The sequence below is a fragment of the Orbicella faveolata genome, unplaced genomic scaffold (genome assembly GCF_042242905.1).
Source record: "Orbicella faveolata isolate gen_17 unplaced genomic scaffold, um_ofav_v1 contig_13, whole genome shotgun sequence".
Classification (NCBI taxonomy): Eukaryota; Metazoa; Cnidaria; class Anthozoa; order Scleractinia; family Merulinidae; genus Orbicella; species Orbicella faveolata.
In genome coordinates this window covers 29,967,980-29,978,243 of record NW_028301540.1, presented here as the reverse complement: position 1 = coordinate 29,978,243, position 10,264 = coordinate 29,967,980, and the positions used below count along the sequence as shown (strand labels likewise).

Below are 10,264 nucleotides of genomic sequence, written 5' to 3'. Positions count from 1 at the left end.
TGCAAAAAGTGTAACATCAGTGCAAAAAGTGTAACACCAGTGCAAATTACACATCAAAATTCTGGATTATGAATGACTGAAAGATAATAGGAATTTTTCTAAGAAAATGATATCAGGTAAAATGATGACAAAAATTTTGTGTTGAAACTTTGAAAAAAGTTTTCTCAAATAAGAAAAAATGGCTCCAAGGAAGATCTTCCGGCACTTCCTCCGCGCGAATTTTTTCATGTTTATATTATTAATAAGTAATTATACGGTTTTTCTCGTTCAATTTGGAGTTAATTTGCACTTGTGAGTTTTTCAAAAAGCTGAAATTACACTCGCCGAAGCGGCTCGTGCAATTTCAGCTTTTTGAAAAACTCACTCGTGCAAATTAATTCCAAATTGAACTCGAAACCGTATGATTACCTATACAAATTATATTAATTTCATCGATTCCTCGAATCGTGAGTTTTGGGACGCCTGCGGCTCAACAAGTCGCATCAATGTATCTACAGCACGGCATCTCTCTATCCTCGCACTATCGCAGTACTGGATGCAATGCCATGAAACTGGTGCAATACAAACACAAGGAAAAAACGCGTAAACGAAACTTTATAAAATTAACGAACTCCGTAGTGTATTTTTAGCACCGGAAGTGACGTCGTATTTTGTGGACTGGTCTTTTTGAAGGGGGGGGGGGAGGGTACGGGGCAATTTCCAAAAACAACAAAAAATACCGCACAGCAAAAGCAGCTGAAAAATAATCGTACAAGGGTAGCCATGGAGAAAAATCGAGCGAGTGCTTTCTATATACAGATCCTGGTCCCTAGTCCGTGTTTGACTTAAAAAAAAATTCACAAAAAAATCATGCACATCGTACGGTGGGAAGAAAATTCACGCCCAGCGAACGCCCATCTCAGGTGATCTTCCACAGACGCCACCTCGTCCCCAGGACGAGGTTGACGAAACTCACATGTTCGCGAGAGGATCTGGGTACATGTTGCTTGCATACTCTCTCGATCGTTGGGGTGTGCGCGCGTGGTGTGTGGAAAGATGAACCCTAACTATAAAATAATTGGGGAATCGTTTGTGAACTCTTACTACCAGCTTTTCGACACCAACCGGGCCGAACTGGCGAATTTTTATGTGAGTGTCTATCTCTTTTACATTTTTTTATAGCGTAGCTACGTTAGAGCTTACTGAACTTCTGATTACTGTTACTTCGAACCTTTCGTTTCGGATATTTCGCGGCTGTCTAATGTATAATGTTATAACTCTGTCTTCATTCTACGTTTTGTGCAGAGAAACTCGACCTGTACTGCCAAGAGAGCTTTTTCTTTTCGACAGTTTACCTTATAAGTCTTAATATCCTGAATTCTTTTGGTTTCGCTCTCGATCACTGTGAGACGAATCAACAGCTAGGTAATGTGATATAAACTCCACGATCTGTTTTTCGTAGCGACTTTCAGTTATTTTGTTTTTTTATTTACTTACCAATTAATCACTAACAGTGGACCTAGTAATTAGGGACTGTTCGTTCCGCTAAGATCGGCTACCCCTCCTAGAGAGTGAATTTATTCAAAAATTACCCCCCCCTCCCTTGATAATGGGTCTGTCAAAATCCTTTACCCCCCCTGCCACACAGACTACACAGCCACTTAGTTTTCCCGAATAGGCCATCCTTTATTTAAGAAATAGAAAACTTTTACAATGCGTGTACCTTAGTGCCAACCGTTTTCCTACGACATGGGAAAACGAAATGCGAACTTCCAGTTTCATTTTTCATTTACCCACTCCATCGGAAAAGGGAATTGGAACTTCTATTTTCGTTTTTCGTTTTTCCATGACTTCGTACAACAGAATTGCAATTGTCATTTCCACTTTTCGTCTTCTATTTTTGTAAGACATTGAAAAACGGAATTTGAACTTTGATTTTCGTTTTTGGTTTTCGTTTTCTATTACATTATCTCAAGACAGTATAGCCTATCAAGCAGACGCTAGCGCTTTTTGGGTTGTATATATTTTTTCCTACCTTACGATCCTCAAAATGACGTCATGGCTGGCTGTACATGATGTCACTGACTGTATATACGGAGTTTTAATTTCAACAAATAGCATAAAAAAGTTCTGCAGCTATATTAATAGAAAACTAGTATTTACGAATTTTCAGCCCGCTACAAACCGTGTCGAGCGAGTTCAATGTTAATAAAAGCCTTCTGTTGAACAGGACTACCACAATATCAATATCAGCAAGGAAATGAAATTATGCGCATACTATCACAAATCGCAGAACTAAATGGTTATTTAAGTCCCACTATAAAGTCAAAAAGTTTCAGTACAAAGGCTTGTCATGATTGATTTGGAACATACAGTAGAACCTGCGAAATGGCACCTTCTACTTCGATATTGACCGGTCAGTGTAAAACGCAGACTGCGGTCTGGAGACCGGGGATAAAATGCAGACTGAGGGTAAAATGCAGACTGCAGACTATAGACTTTTTAAGTATATATCGACGGTGTAATTTCCATTATCGATTTCTAACCGGAAACAGGGTTATTCAGGCTAATCGCAGTGAAAATTTGCTATGCTCCGGTTAGCCTGAATATCACCCGGGTTAGCTTAAATAACGCTCCGGTTTGCGGTTTGCCTGTTTACGGTTAGTTGTCAATGATGGAAACGGTAACACGACTCATTTAAAAAGTCTACAGTCTACATTTTACCCCTGGTCTGCAGTGTGCATTTTTACCCTCAGTCTGCATTTTACTGCAGTCTGCAGTCCACAGTCAGCATTTTACACTGACTGAATATCGACTGTTCCATCTGCAACTGGCCTTCTCTTCTTGATACCATGACAACTGAAAAACCTTTTTACACTTAGCAAACTACTGTGCAGCCCCTTAGAATCGGGTAAAGGTTCTTGATTACCTCGAGAAGGTCTTCATAACTATTATTTTCCTCAATAAGAAAACAGCGGACAAAGACTTCATCAAGCATGTGGTTTCCAAGTCTTTCGTAGCGTCAGGAAGTGCCAATATTCTTTCGATTCAGGTAGCATAAGAAAGTGACAAAAGCACAGAAACAAAAAAAGAAAATCGAAGTTCAAATTCCTTTTTTCAATATCTTATAAAAACAAAAGACGAAAATAGGAACTGACAATTCTATTGTCCAAAGTTGTGGGAAAACGAAAAACGAAAATAAAAGTTGGAATTCCATTTACAATGTAGTAGGAAAACGGAAAACAAAAATGGAATCTCGAATTCCCTTTTCCGATGGCGTGGGTAAACAAAAAACGAAATTCGAAGTTCAGATTCTGTTTTCCCACATCGTAGGAAAACGGTTGGCACTAAGGTACACGCATTATTTACCTTGTTCCTCTTGAGTTTTAATATAAATCTACTAGTGCTCTATCACAAATGCCACTCTCTGATTGGTTACGCTACTCCCATCTATTAAGCAATAGTGATAGAAATCTCGAGCTCATAATCTAATTGCTCGTTAATATAAATCTACTATCTTTCATGAATGCTGTTCTCTGATTGGCTACGTTACTCACTATCTATTCTGTGATAGATAGTGAGTAGCGTAGCAGTGTGTGCCTGTTAACAAAATGACGGCCACTTCTTGGCGTTTTGAAGTGTCTGTGAAAAGGATTTAGATAAAGTTTTGAACGACTGGTAGATTTATACTGTCTAAAACAATTAGATTACTTGCTCTTGTTTTCTATATGTGATAGTTGATGAGGGCTTCTCATTTGTATTACAATGTATTTCAAATATTTGGACGTCTGGCAAAATAGCCTGAAATTACCTCACATACATGCTGGATTACATTACAATACAACTAAGAAAAGTTAATTGTGAAAAGGTGGCTGGTGTATGCATTATTATAATTCATATTTGAGCGGTTTTCAGTTGCGTGTTAAAGAAATTAGACTTTGGTTTTGGTTTTGGTTTTGGTTTTACTACAGTTTGAGATTGGCTGAGTAGTCTAATTGGTAAGTAATTGGTTTGGTTTTGGTTTTGGGACACTCAATTGAAAATCACTCTAATTTATTTAATTAATAATTGCTGCCCGTAATTAGGGCAGTCTCCTTTTTCTGTCCTGATATCTCAACTTCTGGTTATTTGTTTGTCAGCAGTTCCCAGGCCCCACTGCATAGAAAGTCTGCAATTGGTGAATTTATGATGAACAGACTTGAATGTGCGACCTTGTGCTTTGACTGTTCATTGAGTACATTTGTTGATGCAAAGGGAAGCATTCAAAGGGAGTACAGTCAACTCTCAATAACTTGAACCCTTGCTAATTCGAGCTTTGCGCTAACTCGAACCAAAAGCAATTTCCTCTGGATTTCCCTCATACATTTACTGTAATTTTACCCTCAGTCACTCAAACCCTCGATAACTCAAACCTCCCACTAACTCAAAGCAATTTTCATTTCCCTTTAGGTCATTTTCTATATAATTTTACATTTGATAACTCGAACCATGTCTGTCAATACATGACAAGTCAAAACAGTGTACCATAGTCCAAAACACTAAATTTATTTTGAAGCAGCCGTGTGAAAAAACCTGATAATCTTTCCACTGTTTCAACAGTGTGATGGGTGCCTGTTCCTCTTACTGCAGGGGCTCATGGCTGGGTTGCCAGGATTTGCCTGCCATGGGAGCAGTCTTCATCTAGGAGCTGGCTGCCAATAGTGGAAGTTCCTGGATGTCTCAGGCACCCAACCTCCAGTTTAGCAATGCACTTGTTAAGTTGTTTTAAACAGTGATCCAGTTAAGTTTGCTGGTAATGTGTTTGGTCAACAGGGAATTCCAGCATATTGAAATTTACTAAGGAACTAATAAATCATCAGATGTTTTCCATTATAATCTTTCATGTCATGTAGCTAACCTTGTCGGGGTTTTTGACCTGAGATTTCTCTCTTGTCTGCAATACTGAATTGAAGTGGTTATGTTTTCTTTGAAGACTGCAGATTCCATGATGACATTCGAAGGAAACCAATTCGGAGGAACAGAGGCAATTAAAAAAAAGCTAGTAGTAAGTTCCAACATTAAACTGTTTTAAATAAAATGTTTCTAACCTTTAACAGAGTGTGATGTGACTAAAGGAAATTTAAGTGAAGTTAGAATTTTACAGTTGCTTGTCAACAGTTCTGTATGGTAGTTAACCTGTAATCAGGTGGTTTTTTTCAATTCTTTCTTTCTTTCTTTCTTTCTTTGCATGAATGTGTGTGTTAAATGGGAAAATGGTAACACCTGATTATAGGTTACTTAGCAGTGATACACAATGAATACATCTTACTAACCGAGCTTGAGGTCTGAACTACGAGTTACAGACCAAGTTTTTTGCCCTTCAATTTATGGCCCAGGTGCGCATGCAGGCCATGAATGAAAGGGAGAAAACGAGGATCTGTACCTTGCAGTACAGGCCGAGAAGATATTTATTATATCTCTACTGTGTATCTGACAGGTTCAGGAATGATTTCTATTCACGCAGAGCAACTTTAAACATTTGTCACACATCAAAAGCAAACTGAGTCAATTTGAAATCGTTGTTAAGTTTTGAGCATATTTTAATACACAATTTAAAATTAAAGAAAGTTTTAAACTTTGAATTGCTGTAAAAGTTAAGAACACCTGACAATAAATCTCGGAACTTTTTGGCAAAAAGAGCTTTAAATTTTAGCAGGCCATACAGAAGAATAGAACCTGCTAAATTGACCAACCGCAGCATGCGTAGTAACTAAGTGATATAATGAGAGTGCTTAAACGAGGGTTTCACTTGTTTTAAGTTTCAGCTGTGTGCTTTTTGTGCCCACCGGTACTCACTCTTCTCTCACCCTTATTATGTTAAATATTTGGGTTGGTTGCCGTCAGTCAGTGTTGTTATGGAAACCTCCATGCTTTAATCAAATCATGTATGGACTCACCATGTTTTAGTCACGTTCTCCAAGCCCATCTACTCGCAATCATTTAGTTTTAGTCAGAATCAAACCAATTTATCATGAAATCTTGCACTGTTTGTTGTGAACCCTAAATCTTGAATAGTAAGCTTATTTTTCGTCTAAGTTTGGTTTTATAGTATAAAAAACATGATTATGTTCAGCTTCCCAGCAGGGTTGTGTTCCTTAGTTTTCTCTTGTTATTTTTACTATAGACATATTTTGAATACACTGTCACAAGGCTAGCCTATGTCTATTGTTACAGTGGGGATCCAGAAATTTCCTCTCCTGAGTAATCCAGCTTGAGAGCAGATCCATAAGTTGCCATTCCACTCATATTATTTACTGTTTCACTTATTTCAAGGAGTTGCCATTTGTTACTGTTAAACATGTAGTAACCACTGTGGACTGTCAGCCAACTGTACAAAACGGAGTGGTTGTCTATGTAGTTGGGCAACTTAAGGTGTGTATTAGGCCATATTCATATTCTCAGTATAATGTCTACAGGTGTAGTTGGGCAACTAAAATAATAAAGGTATAGATTAAATACAGATTTTCTAGCAGAGTAGTCAACCGTCATTCTGCATTAGTAATCAACACGGGAGCAAATTACAGTTAACTTGTTTTTTGCTATTCGGTATCACTTCTTACTTGTTGCCATATATGTTTTAGCATTAGATTTAAACTGCTCACTTTTAACAAGAATTGAGATGTTAAGGAAAACTGGATGCTCTAAGGAGCTTTGCCGTGGATGGCTTATCTTAAAACAGGGACGACGAAGTGGTGAGAGCGCTCTCCTCCCACCAATGTGGCCTGGGTTTGATTCCGGCCCGGTGCCATATGTGGGTAAATTGAGTTTGTTGTTGGTTCTTGCCTTGCTGTGAAGGTTTTTTTCTCTGGGTTCTCTGGTTTTTCCCCCTCCACAAAAACCAACACTCCAAATTCCAATTCGACCAGGATAGAGAACCCACATGAAAACCAGCCAAGGCTGATGTGGGTTCCTCTCTAAATATATTGTAAATATATAATATATCAAACTATTGTCTGTTTTTTTTTTTTAACCAGGTGTGTAGTAGGCCATATTCTTATTCTCAGTTTTGGAATGGAACTAGCTTGCAATGGAGGCTCATGTCCATGGGGGAATATCATTAAAAAGAGATTAAGATGGATTCCGCCCAAAGTTCGAGCAATAAGTACAAAAATTATTTACTAAAAATCTACTCAGAGCACAGCAAGGTTTTAAATACAATTTAAAATATCACACTGTAATTCATTTTTCTAGGTGACCCCCTGATTAAATCCCCAAGCATTCTCAAGAAATTTAATGTCAAAGCTCGCAAGAGTGCTCAATGCGAGTGTTGTTGTGTTTTCAACTAACACAAAACGTCAGTTTTTATTGAAATATGGATAACTTCAAGTTCAGTTTTCTCTCGTGGGGTCAGCTTGAGAGCTAAAGTCTGGATAAGATTTTCTTACCTTAATTCAAAATATTACCATGCTATAAGGTTTTTTTGGTAACTTTATATTTGCCATTATAACTCGAATGTTCTGCGGAAATCATCTTAATTCCATTTGTGTATGAAAAGACTCCCTGCATTAGTCCCAGCTTCAAGCTAGTTCCAGTCTAATACCAAGAATATGAATATTGCCCATTGATGGTCCATCATAATATTCCTCAGTCAGATCCTTGTAGTAAATGTCTTTATAATTTCTCTGGTGTCTTCAGGACTACGTTAGGAAGCTCTTATGTTCAAGCTTTCTTTTAAATGAATAATCTTGTTTTCTGTAGAAAAATGACTTGCATGGCATAGCTCATAAAGGCTCTTTGGAATGAGTGTACATTATTGTGTCTTTTAATAACATGATAACCCTAAAGTCAACTTACACTCAAGACTTCCATCAATATACTCCCCCCATAGCTCATTCCCCCCCCCCCCACCCCACCCCTAATTATACATCCCACTAATTTATATTGTTAATCATCCAGGCCACACCCATTAAACAGAAGGATAACAGATGTACCAGGCCTAAATAAGTTAATCTAATGTCTTATGTTTGTTTGGTTATCTAGACAGACAATGATCCTCCTCATAGCTTCAGTCAGTGTTTTCTCCTGATGTACAATGAACAACTGGCCTCATATTGTGTTCTCAACGACATGTTCAGGCTGTCGCTGCACCACCATGCTTAACACTACAGCTGTGATTTTGTATTCACTGCAGAGAGACCTGATTATTTTAGCCATGTATGGATTAGATAAGAATCAAGGACTGAAGTGTTTTACAGCAATCAAGCAATTATTGTTTGCCTTGTACTATAAGATAGCTTAATGTGGCATGGCACTGTGCTTGCAAAAGTGTTACTGAACAGGGACAATTCTGAAAAGCTTGAGAGAACAAACTTCTTTTGCATGCTCATCCAGCCTCGAGTGAGAGAGATCTTTCAGCCAAGAAATTTCATGCTAATAACAACATAATGGAAAACCTTGTTGACTGTGTGATTGTTTGTTGGTTATTTTTTACGCACAAAAAGGAAGCCAGTGAGAGTTGCTGCTCGGGAAAGTTCTATTTTGACTGTTTCTGTGCAAAAGATTGACTTCTTGCCGACATTCAAAACAGTAAAAGAATTTTAGACAAACCTAAATGGCAACTGCTTATTAAGTTACTGGTTTTGAGTATTCAGAAATTAAACTTACTAAACAAATGCAGTTGATGAATGTTCCTTTTAATGGAGTATGTCGTATCTGATTCTAGGTTACTCTAGTTTGATGGGGTTCCACCCCGGGGAGGGGGATTCCCATATGGAAAGATCAGGGGTGCTCGTCATACAATTTGAATTAAACCTCTAAAGGCAACTAATCTGGGCATTGTTCGAGCTTTGTTCCATAAAAGAGGCTACAGACTTGATTACCAGCCGTTGTTCAGGAAAGGAGCCCAGGTTAGTTGACTGTACTCGAGAGAGCGGCGGAAATCAAGCCTAAAAACGGAAATGAGAGTGCACTCTGAAAGATGCTTTGACAACTAAAAATAGTGGCATTTCCGTCCTGAACACCCGAAGTGAGACCCCCCCTGGCAGGTTGCACTTTTGGCCCTTTAGGTGAGATGGGATTACACAGACATGGAAGCATAAATCAACCTTTACTTGGATTTACAGGGTAACATGCTTACCTAGCTACATGGAGCTAATTATCTTCGAGGAAAATTGAAACTACACAAATGATTAAATTAAATACAGATGAACTTCTATTAAGCAGCCACCCTCGTGGAACAGGGAGGTAGTCGCTTAATCGAGGTTTGTGTACTCTGATTTTTTTTTTTTTTTTTTTTTTTGATTGGGTCAATTGCTTAGTGAACATAGTGAATCATGTCAAGACAATCATAATGAACGTGTGTTTGAATGTTTTTATCAGTCGTCAAATTCTTTTTCGGACTCTTATCTACCATCGTCTTTTCCAAATCAAAGGTAAACTACGTGTGGTAAATTTTGGGTGGCCGCTTTAAGGGGGAAGGACTCCAGAGAACTCGCTCATCGGAAAGACCAAAGGGGGCAGAGGTTCTATCTACAGTATTTTACTGAACATTTCCGGGACTTTGATAACTTTGGACTGGGGTTCTAGTGTATGAAAATTTTAAAAAAATGAATTTTTACTTACAAATATCATTAATCCTTGTCTTTAAATCGGATCGCTACACGGAGCACAGCGGAACTGGCGGACAATCCTACGAATCCATCTGTCCAATACTCGAAAAACATCAATTAAAACGATGTCCATAATAGTTTGGCAAACCTAGTTCCGTAGTTCAAGTGGGCCTACATTTCCAGTAACGAAGTTTCGAGAATTTGGGTAAACCCACCGGGATTATCGTCTTTTCCAGAAATTCTGGGAAATGCTGTTCCATTGGCCACCGGAAATGTCTGGAATGAGAAATCTACAACGTCCCTAGGGCCAAGGTTTTCCTCCTCTGTTGGAGCGCAACAGGTTGCGCTCCAGCACTGCCCTGCTATTTGTCCGTTCGTTGTAAGCGAAAAGCGGGTAGAACTTTACAGAGTGCCCCCGCCCCGAGCGGGGCAAGAGATACGAGGGGGTAATAGATACGAAGCGTGAGCCAAGGTGGATTTCGGAAATTGCGTTCATATTTCCAAATAAATCATCAAAAGGAACCTTTATATGTAATGAGTATAGATTACTTATTATTTTAAGTACCTTCGCGTCCATTCACCCCAGGAAAGTAAAAAACAGTTCACGTTCTCGCAAATGACGATTTCTAAGTGTCACTACTTAAAGTCGAAATTCGCGCAAAGCAAAAATGATCTCTTCGGGTTTTTTTTCTAGATTT

General features: G+C 38.5%; 1 protein-coding gene across 1 annotated transcript; it reads left to right on the top strand.

Annotated features, from left to right (window-relative positions):
* Positions 1-969: 969 nt before the first annotated feature.
* Positions 970-8,634, top strand: LOC110055045 (nuclear transport factor 2-like). Its single transcript, XM_020761425.2, has 4 exons — positions 970-1,128; positions 4,952-5,023; positions 6,292-6,390; positions 7,999-8,634. Exons 1-4 carry the CDS (start codon positions 1,036-1,038, stop codon positions 8,116-8,118), a joined length of 384 nt encoding a protein of 127 aa, XP_020617084.1. The 5' UTR covers positions 970-1,035; the 3' UTR covers positions 8,119-8,634.
* Positions 8,635-10,264: the final 1,630 nt, after the last annotated feature.